The following is an 18098-nucleotide window of genomic DNA, read 5'->3' on the forward strand; positions in this document are numbered from 1 at the left end:
TCTACAGTTTGTTCATCTAGATCATTAATGTATAATGTGAAAAGTTGTGGTCCCAACACAGCCTTACACAACACCACTTGTCACTGGCTGCCATCCTGAGAAGGAGCCTTTTATCCCTACTCTCTGCTTTCTGCCAGACCGTCAAGTTTACATCCATGCTAGCACCTTGTCTCTTACACCATGGGCCCTTATCTTGCTCAGTATCTTGTGCAGCATCTTGTCAAAAATCTTCTTGAATTCCAGGTATATAACATCCACTGGCTCTTATTTGTCTAACCTGCTCGTTACTTTGTCAAAGAATTCTAGCAAATTTGTTAGAGATGACCTCTCCTTGATGAAACCATGCTGACTTTGCCCTATTTACCATACACTTTCAAGTATTCAGAAATCTCATCCTTCACAATGGTTTCCAGGATCTTACCCACAACCGAGACTAGGCTAATCAGTCTATAATTTTCCATCATTTGCCTTGCTCCTTTTTTAAACAGGGGTGTCCCATTAGTGATTTTCCAGTTCTCTGGGACCCTTCCTGAACTAGCAATTCCTGAAAGATCATCACTAATGCTTCCACTATCTCTTCAGCTATCTCCCTTAGAACTCTGGGATGTAGTCCCTCTGGCCTGAAGGTGGATAAATCACCTGGACCATTCAATTTTTCTAGCACCTTCTCCTTGGTGATGGCCAGTATACTCAGCTTTGCCCTCTCACTCTCTTGAGGTTTTGGGATATTATTTGTGTCTTCCACCATGAAGACTAATGCAAAGTAATCAGTTCTTCAGCCTCTTCCTTGTTCCCCACTACTATCTCTTCTACATCATTTTCCAGTGGGCCAATGTCTACTTTTGCTTCTCTTTTGCCCTTTATATTTGTAAAGAAACTCTTACAGTCTTTTTTTATATCACTGGCTAGCTTATCCTCATATTTAATCTTCTCTCTTTTGCCCTTTATATATGTAAAGAAACTCTTACACTCTTCCTTTTTATTACTGGATAGCTTATCCTGATATTTAATCTTCTCCCTCTTTATTTCTTTTTTTTATTGCCCTCTATTAATCTTTGTAAGCTTCCCAATCCTCTGGTTTCCCACCGCCATTTGTCACGTAAAATGTTTTCTCTTTTGCTTTTATGCTATCTCTGACTTCTCTAGTCAGCCATGGTTTCCTCATCCTCCTGTACCATGCTTCTTTTTCCTTGGGCTGAATCTCTGTTGTGTCTCCTGAATTACTCCCAGATGCACCTGCCATTGCTGCTCCACTGTCTTTCCTGCTGGGCTCTTTTCCCAGTCCATTCTAATCAGTGATTAGTTTTCCCATGTGTTGCATATGTATGGTAGCTTGAGGATATGTGACATACTTCCATCTACCTTGCCATCTAATTGCTACGCAAAGTTTTGATATTAATCATTTTGGACATTAGGATGTTACAGAGGATTATCAATTTGTTACTGTTGTTTAAAAATGAAAACTTTTGTGTATACAAAATTTTAATTCCTTGCCATTTCTTTTCTGTAGGAAATGCCTTGGGTAGATTTGTACAGAAAACTCTAATGCAGTTAAATTTATGGGGAGATCCTTTCCATACTGTGAAAGAGAGCCTCCGATCTGGCATCACCATCTGTGAACAGTGGGTGGCAGCCTGTGATCATCTGACAGGACAACTGTGGCGGCGATATACTCCTCACCAATGGAAAAGTGAGAAATATTATCCAGGATCATTGGCTAAACTTGCAAAACGCCTTGAAGAGGTACAGTATTATTAATTATTTTCTTTGTTATTTTGAAAATTGCATGATTACTTTAAATATCGCAAATTGTAAGAAAACTACTACACACCTAAGAGTTAAACTAGCGGTCACAATGTAGCATTCCGATAAATAATGGGACTTTTTCTACAGGTTGCTTTAAGATTTGTATTTCTTATTTGTTTCATATTGTAGTTATGATTGTTGAAAATTCAGAACTGGCAGCAACCTTTTTGAACATGTACCTTTGGGCAGCATGGTGGCTTAGTGGTTAGCACCGCTGCCTCACAGCGCCAGGGTTCCAGGTTTGATTCCAGCCTTGGGCGACTGTCATTCTGGAGCTTGCACATTCTCCCTATGTTTGCGTGGGTTTCCTCCGGTACTCCGGTTTCCTCCCACATTCCAAAGATGTGCAGGTCAGGTGAATTGGCCATGCTCAGTTGTCCATAGTAGTTAGGTGCATGAGGGTGGGTTAATCTTCAGAGGGTCGGTGTAGACTTGTTGGGCAGAATGGCCTGTTTCCACACTGTAGGGAATCTAATCTAATCTAAGCTTAACATATGATTTCATGTCTAATTGTTCATGGTCATGGGCTGTAAGTGTTGCTGGCTAGCATTTATTATCCATTCCCAGTTGCTCTTGAAAAGGTGGTTGAGAGCTGCTATCCTAACTAACTGCAGGTGTGGGTATGCCTGCAGTGCTGTTAGGAAAGGAGTTTCAGGATTTTGATTCAGTAACAATGTAGGAATAGCGATATAGTTCTAAATCTGGACATTAATGGCTTAGAAAGGAACTTGCAAGTGATGGTGTGGCTGTCTTATAGCTACAGTATTTATATGGCTGGTCAAATTCAGCTTCTGGTCAATGATACTCCCATCCCCTAGATGTTGATCTTGTCGTTACAGCATACCTCTCAATACCTGGCTTAAAAAATAATAATTGATTAAACACTAATTTCTGTATGCAGAAGAGAGATCCAAATTTCTACCACATTTTTCACTGGTTTATGATTTCCTGGTTTCCTTTTGTCACTTTCCTTAAATTGCACAAGTCACTTCTTGCCAATATAAAGAAATGGATTTTAAACTGAGAGCTTGGAGAGGTTTTATTTGGGGCATTTGCAGTGTTGTCACTCAGATTCTCAACTACTTTCTTTAAAAGTCTGTGTGAAAACCATCTGTTTTGGCAATTTGTCACTTTCAGTGTTATTTCCTTCATCATCACTGTTAATTTGGATTCATTAATTTTGATAGACCCCAACCTTGATTTGATACTCGAATTCCTGACAAGCATTCCTATGCTGTAAACAATGTTGCAAAGTAATTGTTTAACAAGTCCTCCATTTCATTATTAGAATCGATGCTCTCACTTATCTCAATTTTCAAAGATCTTGTCCATGACCACCATCTTTTCCCATATATAATTGTGAACATTTTTGTATGGATTTTGATATCAGTCATTCATGCATGTAGAGAGTATTCTATGACCTAGTAAATGGTAGACAGACTTTAGGGAAACAGGAGGTGGGTTACCCACAGTAGGATTCCTAGCCTCTGACTGGCTCTTGTAGCCACTGTATTAATTGGCTAGTCCATTTTAACTTTTGGTCAGTGATAACTGCCCAGGTTGTTGATAGTGGGAGTTCAGTTATGGTAATACCCTTGAATGTCAAAGGTCAATGGTTAAATTCTTCTCTCTTGTTGGAAATGGTTTCTGGCACTTGTGTGGTGCAAATGTTACTTGTCACTTGTCAGCCCAAGTCAGGATATTATCCAGGTCTTGCTGCATTTGGATTTGGACTGCTTCATTATCTGCAGAGCCTATAATGGTGCTGAACCTTGGGCAATCATCAGCGAACAGAATTGTACAATACAGAAGAGTCAAGTCTGCACTGACAAAACCAATCAAAATCTATACAGGACCCACTTTCTAGCATTTAGTTAGTGAATATTACATTTCAAGTAAACAACAAAACAAAGAAATGCAGATGCTGGAAATTTGAAACATTGAATATTATGACACTAGAAGTTTTTATCCAAGTAGCTTTTAAATGTTGTGAGGTTTCCTGCCTCAACTATGCTGTAGGCTATCCATTTCAGATTCCCACCATTCTCTAGGAGAAAAAGAATTTCTTTAAATCCCCTCTAAACCTTTCAACTTAAAATTATGCCCCCTCATTATGTACTCTTCAACTAAGGGGATCAGTTGCGATCCACCCATCCATGCCCCTCACAATCTTCTATGTCTCAATCAGGTCCCCCATATCAGCCTATTTTTGCTCTAATGCAAATAACTCCAGTTTAACCAGCCTCTCTAAATAGCTAATATGCTCCATACCAGAGAGCATCTTGGCGAATCTTCTCTGCACTTCCTCCAGTGCAATCACTTCATGACTATAGTGTGATAACCAGAACTGCACATGGTACTTTAGCTGTGGCATAACCAAAGTTCTGTACAGCTCCAACACAACCTCTCAGCTCTTACAATATATGCCGCAAATGATCTGGGCCAAGTGTCCTCTATGCTTCTTAACTACCATATGAACCTGTTGGGCCACCTTCAGGGATCTACAGATTTCTCTGAGCTTTCTAGTGTCCTGCCATTCATTGAATACTTCCTTGTCTTGTTACTTCTTCCAAAGTGTGTCACCTCATACTTAACAGGGTTAAACTCTGTCTGCCACTGATTTGCCTATCTGACCAATTGGCATCTATATCCTCTTGTAACGTCAGTCCTCTTCCTCACTGTCAACCACCCAACCAATTTTTGTCTCGATTAGTGTGGTGCTTGAAAAGCACAGCAGGTCAGGCAGCATCCGAGGAGCAGGAAAATCGAAGCTTCGGGCAAAAGCCCTTCATCAGAAAGGGCCTGCTGTGCTTTTCCAGCAGCATTCTAATCTAGACTCTGATTTCCAGCATCTGCAGTACTCACTTCTGCCCAACCAATCTTTGTGTCATTCACAAACTTACTGTCATCCCTCCCACATTCTTAGCTACATTGGTTACATATATCACTATGAAAAAGGGACCCAGCAGCGATCCCTGTGGTGTGCCACTGGACATTGGCCTCTGTTTAAAGAATCTAGATCTTATGTCCCATTTAGCACACTAATAGTACCACACAACATAATAGAGGTGCCCTCAACGTAAAGTTGTGGCTTCATCTTTACAGAAGTTATTGACTAGTCGCTCTTACTGACATTGCTATGGGCAGATACATCAGCACCAGGCAAATTTGTGTAAATGTCAAGATTAGAGTGGTGCTGGAAATGCACAGCAGGTCAGGCAGCATCCAAAGAGCAGGAAAATCGACATTTCAGGCAGGAGTCCTTCGCCATGATTCCTGATGAAGGGCTCCTGCCCGAAACGTCGATTTTCCTGCTCCTCCGATGATGCCTGACCTGCTGTTCATTTCCAGCACCACTCTAATCTCTAGCATCTGCAACCCTCACTTTTGCCTAAATTTGTGCAAATGATTTAGTTTTATTTAATTCTGACCTTTGTATTCAACCTAGATTTTTTTGGGGTGCAAGTAGAGCTTTTCACCCTTCTGGATATAAATTGGGCTGGAATCACATTACTTCCTATACCACACCGAGCCGCCGAAGCGCAACCCACCCAGACTCATTCCCCTATATTTACCCTTGCCCCTAACACTACGGGCAAGTTAGCATGGCCAATTCACCTAACCTGCACATTTTTGGACTGTGGGAGGAAACCGGAGCACCTGGAGCAAACCCACGCAGACAGGGGGAGAATGTGCAAACTTCACACAGTCAGTCGCCTGAGGCGGGAATTGAATCCGGGTCTCTGGCGCTGTGAGGCAGCAGTGCTAACCACTGTGCCACTGTGCCACTCTATGTTCCATTCTTTTTTTTTAGCCAATTAACTGATTTGCCTTGTTGACCATAGTTAGTTTTTGTCTCTGCGCTCTGAAGTCAATCTATAATCTTGGTCACTGCTTCAAACTTTTGTCTTTCAACATTAAGTTGGATATGAGCATGTTATGATTACCAATGGATAAATTTTCATCCTTTATTATGCTCTTAACTGAATCTGGTTCATTACTCGTTACTGTATCTCATGTGGCATGTCTCCTTGTTGGTTCCTGTATAGACAATTGCAGAGAATTCTGGTGAATTTCACCTGAAGGTCTGCCTTTCAAAAAATATGCGAAAGTTGAAATTAAAGTTAAAACCACTCTCTCTTTTTCATATCTTGTCTAATCTTTGCATTGTATATAAACTTTAATTTCAGAGGTATAGCAAAGCATTTCCACTTCAATTTTAAATTCTTTTGCGCTTATTAATTCTATATGTAAAGTCTTCAGTACCTAGGTGTCTCTTTTTTTAAAAAAAAGATGGAACTCTTACCTTGGAAGTGATTTGATTCATAAAACTATAGTCGACAGGGCCCTCAGCTGGATCCAAATGTGTTGCTGGTCAAAGCACAGCAGGTTAGGCAGCATCTCAGGAATAGAGAATTCGACGTTTCGAGCATAAGCCCTTCATCAGGAATAAGAGAGAGAGAGCCAAGCAGGCTGAGATAAAAGGTAGGGAGGAGGGACTAGGGGGAGGGGCGATGGAGGTGGGATAGGTGGAAGGAGGTCAAGGTGAGGGTGATAGGCCGGAGTGGGGTGGGGGCGGAGAGGTCAGGAAGAGGATTGCAGGTTAGGAGGGCGGTGCTGAGTTGAGGGAACTGACTGAGACAAGGTGGGGGGAGGGGAAATGAGGAAGCTGGAGAAATCTGAATTCATACCTTGTGGTTGGAGGGTTCCCAGGCGGAAGATGAGGCGCTCCTCCTCCAGCCGTCGTGTAGTTGTGTTCTGCCGGTGGAGGAGTCCAAGGACCTGCATGTCCTCGGTGGAGTGGGAGGGGGAGTTAAAGTGTTGAGCCACGGGGTGATTGGGTTGGTTGGTTCGGGCGGCCCAGAGGTGTTTTCTGAAGCGTTCCGCAAGTAAGCGGCCTGTCTCACCAATATAGAGGAGGCCACATCGGGTGCAGTGGATGCAATAGATGATGTGTGTGGAGGTACAGGTGAACTTGTGGCGGATATGGAAGGATCCCTTGGGGCCTTGGAGGGAAGTGAGTGTGGAGGTGTGGGCGCAAGCCTTGGAGGGAAGTGAGTGTGGAGGTGTGGGCGCAAGTTGGAGGGAAGTGAGTGTGGAGGTGCACTTCCCTCCAAGGCCCCAAGGGATCCTTCCATATCCGCCACAAGTTCACCTGTACCTCCACACACATCATCTATTGCATCCACTGCACCCGATGTGGCCTCCTCTATATTGGTGAGACAGGCCGCTTACTTGCGGAACGCTTCAGAGAACACCTCTGGGCCGCCCGAACCAACCAACCCAATCACCCCGTGGCTCAACACTTTAACTCCCCCTCCCACTCCACCGAGGACATGCAGGTCCTTGGACTCCTCCACCGGCAGAACACAACTACACGACGGCTGGAGGAGGAGCGCCTCATCTTCCGCCTGGGAACCCTCCAACCACAAGGTATGAATTCAGATTTCTCCAGCTTCCTCATTTCCCCTCCCCCCACCTTGTCTCAGTCAGTTCCCTCAACTCAGCACCGCCCTCCTAACCTGCAATCCTCTTCCTGACCTCTCCGCCCCCACCCCACTCCGGCCTATCACCCTCACCTTGACCTCCTTCCACCTATCCCACCTCCATCGCCCCTCCCCCTAGTCCCTCCTCCCTACCTTTTATCTCAGCCTGCTTGGCTCTCTCTCTCTTATTCCTGATGAAGGGCTTATGCTCGAAACGTCGAATTCTCTATTCCTGAGATGCTGCCTAACCTGCTGTGCTTTGACCAGCAACACATTTGCAGCTGTGATCTCCAGCATCTGCAGACCTCATTTTTTACCCTCAGCTGGATCCAACCCAGCTCCCACACCTCTGCCCTCGCCCTGTCTCTTCCCTCCCGCAACATCGATCGGATTCCCCTTGTTCTTACCTACCATGCCACCAGCATCTACGTCCAGAAGATCATCAGCCATTTCTGACACCTCCAGTGAGGTGCCACCAGCAGACGTATATTTCCTATTCCTTCCTTGTCCGCATTCCAAAGGGACCATTCCCTGTAGAGCACACTGGTCCATTCTTCCTTCACTCCCAACAACCCCCCCTCCCAAAACATCTTTCCCTGTAACTGCCGAGGTATAACACCATTTACTTCTCCCTCAGTGTCTAATAGCCCAAACATACCTTCCAGGTGAAGCAGTACTTTACCTGCACTTCTCATAGTCTTGTCTACTGCATTCGCTGCTCAGAATGTAGTCTCCTATACACTGGAGAAACAAAGCATAAACTGAGAGACCACTTTGCAGAACATCTACTTCTGCCTGCAAAAATATACCTGAAGCTTTCATTGCTTGCCACTTTAGCACACCAACCTGTTCCCTGGCCAACATCTTTGTCTCAGGCTTGCTGCAGTGTTCCACTGAGCCTCAATGCAAGCTGGAAGAGCAACACCTCATTTTCCGCTTGGGGACTCTGCAGCCCTTGGGACTCGAGATGAAGCTCAATAATCTTAGGACCTGAACTCCCCCATATCCTAGCTCCTCCACCCCACCACACACACCAGATCTTCTTATCACATAGTCTGCCAATACACACTACCTATTGTTAGCTACGAAGAGTCTCCATTAACAGCTGTTCACCCTCCCAACCAGATCATTTTCGACTCATTTGTCTGTCCAACTGTTCTGCTCTCTCTTTGGGCTTTATCTCTATTTATCACTTACTCCTTGCCCTCTCCCCTGACCCTGTCTTCTGCATGTAAACCAACATTTTCCTAGCTACCGTCAGGTCTGAGGAAGGGTTACTGGACCCAAAAGTTTAGCTTGTATTTCTTTTCACAGATGCTGCCAGACCTGCTGAACTTTTCCAGCAACTTCTTTTTGTCCTTGACAGTTCATTTAGCTTACAAACTAATAGCCCAAACTGCATTTATCTGCCCAGTTCAAATATCTGTTTATTGCACCTTTGGCTAAAGACTTATTCTTTTGTATTGAGATATATTCTTATTCTTCAGTTCAGTCATTGCTATTTTCCCTGTATGTGAGATGATGAATTTATTTCTAGGGTTACATTTGAAAAAAAGAATTCTCAATTTTTAGTGTTAGCTTACGTGGGTGGATGAAAAGAAAAAAAATTAAAATTGTATCAAAATAGTGCATAAATATGATTAGAAATGTTATTGACGTCAAAGATAAATGCCAACACAGACTAATTAGACAAGTACATAATTTTTTGTGTACTCTGGTTTGTATTTAAGCTTGAAGGAAGTTTATAAAATTTAAATCAATAAATCTCATTCAAAATAATTTCTCCAGCAAACAATTTTTCTTAATTGTTTTGCAGATTCAGACCAGTAGAACTATCCATGAAAAACTTCTACGACTCTTACCAGCTGGAGAACAGCAATTACTTCACAATGCCCAGGTTTTTGAGTCTTTTGCAGGATTGAACCCTGTTCAATATAATCCCTACACAGAGGTTTGTCACAATTTGTCCCTTACTTAGAATAAACACAATTTTGTTTATGTTATATATCAACAACATGGTGTTATTGTGTTTTCTAGCCACTGTGGAAAGCTGCTGTAGCCCAGTTTGAACGTTCAATAGCTCCTTCAGAGCAGAAGGTTGCGAGCAAACTGAAAGTCTTTATTGTGGAGGTACAAGATAATCCCCAGCAGGTAAAGTAGTTCTGTTATGAGTCCCCTCATCAAAATACCAAGAAACTCAGTAGAGAATTCTTAAGAAACTGTACTTGAAGAGCAATGCGGGTTTGGAAGTTGCTAATATAGAATGTGTTTGAAGTGAATAGGATGCATTTCAGGGAAAGCTAGCCACACATATGATGGAGAGTGAAGATGATAAATTTGGATGATGAAAGATGGGAGAGGCTTAAATTGGATATGTTTTTGTGTGGATTGCTTTGGTTTTTGTGTGTAATGTAATCTGTGCAAAGAAGGTTCTCTTGTTCTTTAATCTACATCTGAGACATTTGCTCATTGTCAATAGTCCCTTAATCCACATTGTTCAATCAGTCTATTTCCGTCTACCCTGTGCCATGCTATCATAGTTATAAACCTATTCATACCCCATTTTTGTGTTATTGTGTTAAAGGCATGCACAATATTTCGGTTTTGTCCTTGAATGTGCATTCCCCTCAAATCTTCCGAGTAAATCCAGTTGTACCTCTTTAAAGTCTCAATACTCTTCATTTGGTTTGGGACAATGCTGTTCACAGTACTCTGTATATGATTACAGTATTATGTAAATTCTCAATCATTTTTGGATTTAACTGCTGCCTGGTTGTTGTCTTTGATGAAGATCAGTGCAAGGTGCTAACTAAATATCTCTATCATGTTCTGATTGCTAGTCGAAGAGGTTACTCCTATTTTTAATAATTGTCTCACTGATGTGCTTTAGAATTCTGTGCCATTTCTTGAAATATTTGGCAACTTTTTCCCTCGCTCTCTGTCATAGCATTTTTTAATCTATTAGCTTGTTTTACTTATTTCATTCACCTTTAGTTTTTCATTTTCTCTTGTACACTATAGATTATCTTCAGTTGTTGATCCCAACTTCTATTTGTCCCTTTTCTTGTTGGATCTCATTGTATTATGTTTAGCCAAACTTAACTCAAATGTTTGACGTATTTCTTTACCAGATTCTGCAAATCATTGCTCTTGAGGACCTACTTACATACTCTACATATTTTAGGAATTCTATTCTCTCATCTCCATTTACCTTCTTTGTTCTAGTTGACAAACAGATAATGTTCCAGGGCCGTACTTTGTTTTTCATACCGTACTTTTTCTGTAGGTTGTCTTCAGAATTCTCTTCCATTTTTTTCCTGTTTTTGGAGGCCTGTTCCACTGAAGCAACAAGCCTTCTTTTAAAGGTTAATCTGGCCTCTAATTTTATGGACTTTCATTCCCACCCACATCAACCTTCTCTTAAGCCTTTGTTTCCTATTTTTACCAATATTACCATTCCAAATTTTTCTTATCATTTCCATTTTGGAATGTCATGTTGAGGTTGTAAAGGATGTTGGTGAGGCCTCTTCTGCAATACTGTGTGCAGTTCTGATCAACCTATTATAGGAAGGATATTATTAAACTGGAGAGGTTCAGAAAAGATTTATCAGGATTTGCTGAGATTGGAGGTTTTTAGATATAAAAATAGGCTGGATAGGCTGGGACTTTTCTCACTGGAGTGTAGGAGATTGAAGAGTGACCTTTATAGAGGTTTATAAAATCATGAGGAACATAGCTAAGGTGAATAGTAATGTCTTTTTCCTAAGGTGGGGGGAGTTCAAAACTAGGGGGCAAATTTTTAAGGTGAGAGGAGAAAGATTTAAAAAGGATATGAGGAGCATCTTTTTGACATAGACAGTGGTTAGTGTGAGGAATGAACTGGCCAGAGGAAGTGGTGATGCTGGTACAGTTACACCATTTAAAAGACATTTGGATCATTACATAGGGAAAGTTTGGAAGGTTATGGCCAAATGCAGGCAAGTGGGACTAGTTTAGTTTGGGAACATGATCGGCATGGACTGACTGGACTGAAGGGTCTGTTTCCATGCTGTCTGATTCTATGATTCTATAAATATACTTTATCACAACATTTTCCTTCTTGTCCACTTGTGGGATTTCATTAATGCTATGAAGTTGAAATGTTTCTATAGAATATTTGTTTCCAGCTTTCCCAGTTTATTTCAATATTCCATTAATTTTAATCCGAAACAACTGTCTTTATGCCATTTTCTTTGTTGTCTAAAGTTACAATGTACATTTTACTTAGTCCTTTTTTAATCGATGTCTAGTTAATTTGATTTTATTTAGCAAGTCTGTCAATCACCTACTAATTTTTTTTTGCTTGACCATTTTGTTGTACATTATTAATATAGTCATATTTATAATGCGATATTGCCTGCGCTAGAATAAAAATTAGGAAAGCAAATACATATGATGTCAAAGTATTTCATACCCATTTATGTCTTGCTACCTGCGCCAGTATCAGACTGTTCTTTCATAACACTTTTTTATAAGTTGCACTTTTCTTTCAAGCTGCTGCAAGCATTTCAAAAGTACAAGGAACTAGTCAAACGTCCCAGCATCAGTAAGGAGCTACTTTCAGAACGTGAAATGCTGTTAGCAAAACTTACAGAATACATTAAAGGTAACGTTAACATAAACATTTGTAAAAAATTAACATGTTTACCAATGGTTTGTAGCATAAATTTTAGACCATGGTAATTGATGGTAAGTGCTGTTCTTCAGAGAATTTCTACTTTTATTGATGAATGCTATTTCAATGAATTAGGCATTTGCACTGATTTTGAGAGTCGGCGACGTGGCATTCCTGGCGAACCATCAGGTCCACTTTCAGGCAAGAATCTTCCTGAGGTTGTGAATAACATTGTTTGGGTTAGACAGCTGCAACTAAAGGTTAGTATTTTATGTAACAAATGGTTTTGGCTTGTATGAAGTCTCAGACTTTAAAATGACTTTATGAAATAAAAGGAGAAATAAACTTATTTATTTCTAACCTTTTAATCATATACCATTTCACTTATGGGAGGAGAAGGTGAGGACTGCAGATGCTGGAGATCAGAGTCAAAGAATGAAAAAGGTTGAAGTGATATGGTCGAAGTGTGTGGTGCTGGAAAAGCACAGCCAGACAGCAGCATCTGAGGAACAGGAGAATCGACGTTTTGAGCATTAGCCCTTCATCAGGAATATTGACGTTTCGAGCAAAAGACCTTCATCCTGATGAAGGGCTTATGTTTGAAACGTCTATTCACTTACTCCTCAGATGCTGCCTGACAGGCTATGCTTTTCCAGCACCACACTCTTTGACCATGTCACTTCAACCTTTTTAAGAAAGGTAGAAGAAGTTTTCCACCAAAATGAACTGCCTTGAGATGTTGTTTTTTGTTTGCACGCTTCTAAATCTGCAACAGGAAGAGGCTGCAAATACTTTTTTTCAGTAGAACCATGCACATCTAGATAGTAACTTATATAACAATAAAAATTATTATGTTTATTACAATTCTTTCTCACTACTCATTCAGTTGGTGATCTAAAGTTGCTCATGTTTATGGCAATGGAGGTTTTTGGCCCACTCTTGCTCTTTTGTTTTCGCTCAACCTCATGGCTAATTAAAAGATGTTATTTGGTCGCAGGCCAACTTTGCTGGCACATACATCTTACAGATATTGGGGAGTTAACCACTGTCGTCAGTCAAGGGGTCAGTTTAAACGTTAACGAGGAGTTACAGTTGGTTTTTCATTCGCTACAGTTTCCTGGGTAACGCTTCAACTTGGCTGAATCAGAATCCTTTGAACTTCCAACTTGATAGGGCCTTTTTTTCGAGGGGTTCCAGACACCAGAGAATTGCCCATCGGAAGTTTCACTTTGCAGGATCTGCTGCACTGGGGATTCCACATGGTCCCGACATACTACTTGAGTTTGTACTAAGAGTCTCATTCCTGATGAAGGGCTTATGCCCGAAACGTCGAATTTCCTGTTCCTTGGATGCTGCCTGACCTGCTGTGCTTTAACCAGAAACACATTTTCAGCTCTGATCTCCAGCATCTGCAGACCTCACTTTTTCCTCTAAGAGTCGTAGAGTCAGGCAACACGGAAGCAGACCCTTTAGTTCAATTTGTCCACGCTGACAGATATCCCAATCTGACCTAGGCCCATTTGCCAATATTCAGGCCATCTAAACCCTTCCTATTTATGTATTCATCCAGCTGCCTTTTAAATGTTGTAATTGTACCTGCCTCTTACCACTTCCTCTGGCAGCTCATTCCATACACGCACCACTCTCTGTGTAAACAAACCTTACCTCTTACGACCTTTTTAAATCTTTCCCCTCTGACCTTAAACCTATGCCCTCTAATTTTGAACTTCCCACCCTTGGAAAAAAGACCTTGATTATTCTCCCAACTCCTGTCCCTCATGATTTTATAAACTTTTATAAGACCAAACCCGCAACCTCTGACATTCCAAGGTTAAAAAAACCCAATCTATTTAAACTCTCCTGATAACTCATTTAAACATTAAATGTTTATATTTTACTGAATAGCTAATTATATTGTGCATATGATGTCTCCTATGAGACAATTAGGCCTAATGTAAGAATAAAGCACCTGGTGCTTGTCAAAATACTCTCTGACCATGAGACTATCTGGGCCAATAATATTAAATAGGAAGTATATGATTGAAGGAAACCAACTGGCCAATGTGGGGTTACACAGTTGCTGTTTTTAGCAGTTGCTTCATCATTTGACCAATTGTTTCATGACATCATGAAGGGCAAGCATGTTCCAAAATTTTAGTGGGACAAGAAGAAATTATATTGATGCAGTCAACATTGATTGACTGTAAATACTACTATGATATTAAGAGAGCTAAAAATATTGGTTACAGAAGGTGCAATTCAATGCAGGATTCAATGTTGCTGCTGGCCTGTGATTCTTTTGCAACGAATATCTGATTTTGCTTGAAAGAGAAAAACATCACAACTGAGTCACGGAGAATTTCCTCTACTTCCTTAACAGTGACTTTGAGAAAGACTTATGATAGAAACATAGAAAACATGGAAACGTGGAAAATAGGAGCAAGATTAGGCTATTTAGCCATTGAGGGGAAAGTGAGGACTGCAGATGGTGGAGAGTTAGAGTAGAAAAGTGTGGCACTGGAAAAGCATGGCAGGTTAGGCAGCATCCAAGTCCAACCCTCCAACTTAGCACAGCCCTCTTGACCAGTCAATCTTCCTTCATACCTATCCGCTCCACTCTCCCACCGAACCTATCACAGTTAGTCCCCAACTGCATCAACCTATTGCCTTCCCATCTACCTTCCCCCCCCTCCCAGCCCCAGCCCCCATCCTCCTATTTATCTCTAAGCCGCGTGTGTGCGCGTGCACACACGCAGACGTGCACATACACACTCTCCTGATGAAGGGCTTACTCCCAAGATGTCGATTCTCTTGCTCCGAGAATGCTGTCCGACCTGCTGTCCTTTTCTAACGCCACACTTTTCTACTTTTAATGACTAGTGTATAGCTGCCTAGGTCCCTTTGTAATCACAATTTCCCAGTCTATCAGCATTGAGATAATATTCTGAGATTCTGATTTTCCTACTGAAGTGGAAACTTCACTTTTATCCATGTTGTCCTGTCTGTATTTGCCCACTCATTCAACTTGTCCAAATTGCCCTGATGTTTTATTACATTCTCCTCAGCACTCACATTCCCACCTAGTTTTGTCTTCAATGTATGGGGAAATATTAAACTTGGCTCCCCCATTCAAATCATTGTTATGTATCGTGAACAGCATGGGCCCATGCACAAATCCCTGCCATACCACTGCCTTTCAGTCTGAAAAACGACTCGGTTGTTCGTATGCTGTTTCCTGTCTGCCAACCAATTCTCAATCCATGCCAGTATATTACCACCAATTGCTTGTGCTTTAATTTTGCCCACAAACTTTTGTATTGTGACTTCTTTAAAATCTTTCTAAAATTCATATACCATATCCACGGATGCTTCCTCATCTGTTGTACCAGTTACGACTTTAAAAAAATGCTACAGTAGGTTTGTCAAACAGGATTTCATAAATCTATGTTGATTTTATGCAATCCTGTTGGTATTTTCTGCAGGTCTTGATATCGCATTCTTTATAATAGACTCTGGTAATTTCCCTAGTACTGATGTTAGGTGAGCTGATTTGTAATTCCCATGTTTCTCCCTCCCTCGGTTTTTCTTAATGGACAGTGGGGTTACATATGCCACCCTCTAATTTGCTAGAATTACTCCAGAAACTACAGAATTTTGGAGGATTACACCAACGCATTTGCTATTTTGATGGTCACCTTCTTTATTGCTCTGGGAGTTTGTCAGCTTTCAGTCACATTAATTTCTGAAACATTACTTTTGCATTCATATGAATTTCCTTCAATTTTTCCTTTCCAAGAGAACCTTGCTTCCATAAAACTGCTGGCAATTTTTTCATATCATTTTCTGTGGAGATAGAACAAAAGTAATTGATATGTTTTGCAGCCATTTCCTTATTCTCCATTATCAGTTCCCTCATCTTAGACTGTAACTACGTTTGTCTTCCTTAATTTTTTTTTGTGTACTTATAGAAGCACTTGCAGTCCTCTTTTACTAACATTGTAAGTTAGCTCTTGTATTCTATTTTTCCATACTTACTCAACATCCTGGTCCTCTTTTGCTGAATTCTAAACTGTTCCCAGTCCTCAGGCTTGCTATATTTTCGAGCAGCATCATATGACTTCTTTTTGGATCTAATAGTATCCTTAATTTCTTTCGTTAACCATGCTCAGACCCCTTTTCTTGTTGTGTTCTTTCACCCGAAAGGAATATATAACTGCTGAAATGCATGCATTTGTCCCTTAAATATTAACTTGTCTTTCCAATGTTATGCTTTTTCAAAAAGTTAAATTAATTTTATCACAGTCAATACACACCCCTCATGCCACCTTAGTTTCATTTATTTAGTTTTAGGGTCCTAGCTTTGGTTTGGGCTTCTTCACTTTTTTATCCCAGTGAAGAATTCTACAATGTAATAGTTACATTTTCCGAAAGGAACTCTCAAAACAAGATAATCCCTTCTCAATGCACATTACCAAATCTAAGATAACTTTCCCCCAAGTTGGTTCTTCAATGTATTAGTGTAAAAAAACCATCTTGTTCACCCTCCAGGAATTAATCCACCACAAAAAACCGAGTGATGGAAAACATGGGAATTACAAATCAGCTCACCTAACATCAGTACTAGGGAAATTGCCAGAGTCTATTTTAAAGAATGCGTTAAGTGTTATTGCTAATGAGGTTTACCTGAATTATGTATGTATTAAAATCACTCCTGATTGTTATGGCACATTGTTGCGTGCACCTCTACCTCACTGCTACTTGAAGACTTATAAACCATGCCTGCTAATGTTTTCAGCTCATTGTTGCTTTTTAGCTCTACCCAGACTGATTCCACAACTAGACTTCCTGTTCCAATATCTCTTCTCACTATTGTACTGATTTCATCTTTCATTAACACACCACTTCATCTTCTTTTCCATTTTACCTGTTCTTCTGAAAGATTGAATACTCTTGGATATTTAGTTCCCAGCCTTGGTTACCCTGCATGCTGAAGAAGGGCTTATGCCCGAAACGTCGAATCTCCTGTTCCTTGGATGCTGCCTGACCTGCTGCGCTTTTCCAGCAACACATTTTCTGCCCTGCAGCTATGTCTCCATAACTGCAATCCTATCGTACTCGCTCACTAGTATTTGCACTGTTATTTCATCTACCTTTGTGCATTCAGATAAACTTCTTTACAATTTGTTTCTTTTTTTTGTCCTCCAGTCTTATTTGTTGCAAGCCCTTGTCTCCTCTGCTTTCACTTTTTTGCTTTCCACTTTCTATCTTTCATTTTCATCTTTGTTTCTCTCACTGTTCTCTCCCCACTGTTAGATTCCCATCTGCCTGCCACTCTAATTTAAATACTTCCCCAATGAAATGTCCTGCTGGGGAGTTATCTACTTGTTCTTTTTGGCAAGCAATGGTGTCTGGTGCATGTGATGTAAAAGAAAGGAGAGATAGTTCAAATCAGACAAGAGGAGGGACAAACTGTATAGACCACATAAATGATGTGTTTTTATTTTAGGCTGAGGATACTGTAAAGATTGCTGAGGCATTGCTGAGTGACCTGTCAGGATTTCAATCATTTTGGCGAAATTGCAATGAATTTCTGGACCAGTTGAAAACCTATGAACAAGATCAGTTTGATGACTGGTCGAGAGATATACAGTCATCTGTTTTGGATCCTTCAGCTGGCATCAGGTATTATTGTCTTGTGTACAGAAAATTAGGATGTCCAGAGTGAATGAAAACAATTAACTCTCATTTCTTTTGCAAGCAATAATGTAATTTTCACAATCAATTGTGTTGTGCTGGTAAAGTCAGTTTTAGCTGTTTTGGAATAATCTAAATGTATAGACTACTGTTTCCTAAAGATCTGACGAGAAGCTCTGCTTCAGGAGGATAAACAACAATGTTGATTGTTTGGACCTAACAATCTGCTTCCATACTTTACATTAACATTGAAATATTTGAAAGTTTCAAGTTCTCAGAAGTTATATTAACACTGCATTTTCACTGTTAATAGTGTAAAAGTGATTTGTAAATTCGATAATAGTATTGGATTTTTTTTTTGTTTGCTAAGTGGAGAGAAACTCCTCAAATGACAATTGCACCATTACCAAGTTTGTTGGGGTATTTGCTGAATTTTGGCTTTCAAGATGCTGGTTTTC

At 40.7% G+C, this 18098-nt stretch overlaps 1 protein-coding gene across 1 annotated transcript in view; it reads left to right on the forward strand.

Moving 5' to 3' along the window:
* Positions 1 to 18098, forward strand: part of dync2h1 (dynein cytoplasmic 2 heavy chain 1) — a 561613-nt gene that overhangs the window by 39230 nt on the left and 504285 nt on the right. Inside the window, exons 7-12 of the mRNA XM_060826048.1 lie at positions 1511 to 1743; positions 9109 to 9243; positions 9330 to 9443; positions 11826 to 11937; positions 12082 to 12206; positions 17453 to 17628. Coding sequence (XP_060682031.1) covers positions 1511 to 1743; positions 9109 to 9243; positions 9330 to 9443; positions 11826 to 11937; positions 12082 to 12206; positions 17453 to 17628 — 895 coding nt within the window. The remainder of the gene's footprint in view (positions 1 to 1510; positions 1744 to 9108; positions 9244 to 9329; positions 9444 to 11825; positions 11938 to 12081; positions 12207 to 17452; positions 17629 to 18098) is intronic.

This window comes from Hemiscyllium ocellatum, chromosome 6 (genome assembly GCF_020745735.1).
Source record: "Hemiscyllium ocellatum isolate sHemOce1 chromosome 6, sHemOce1.pat.X.cur, whole genome shotgun sequence".
NCBI lineage: Eukaryota > Metazoa > Chordata > Chondrichthyes > Orectolobiformes > Hemiscylliidae > Hemiscyllium > Hemiscyllium ocellatum.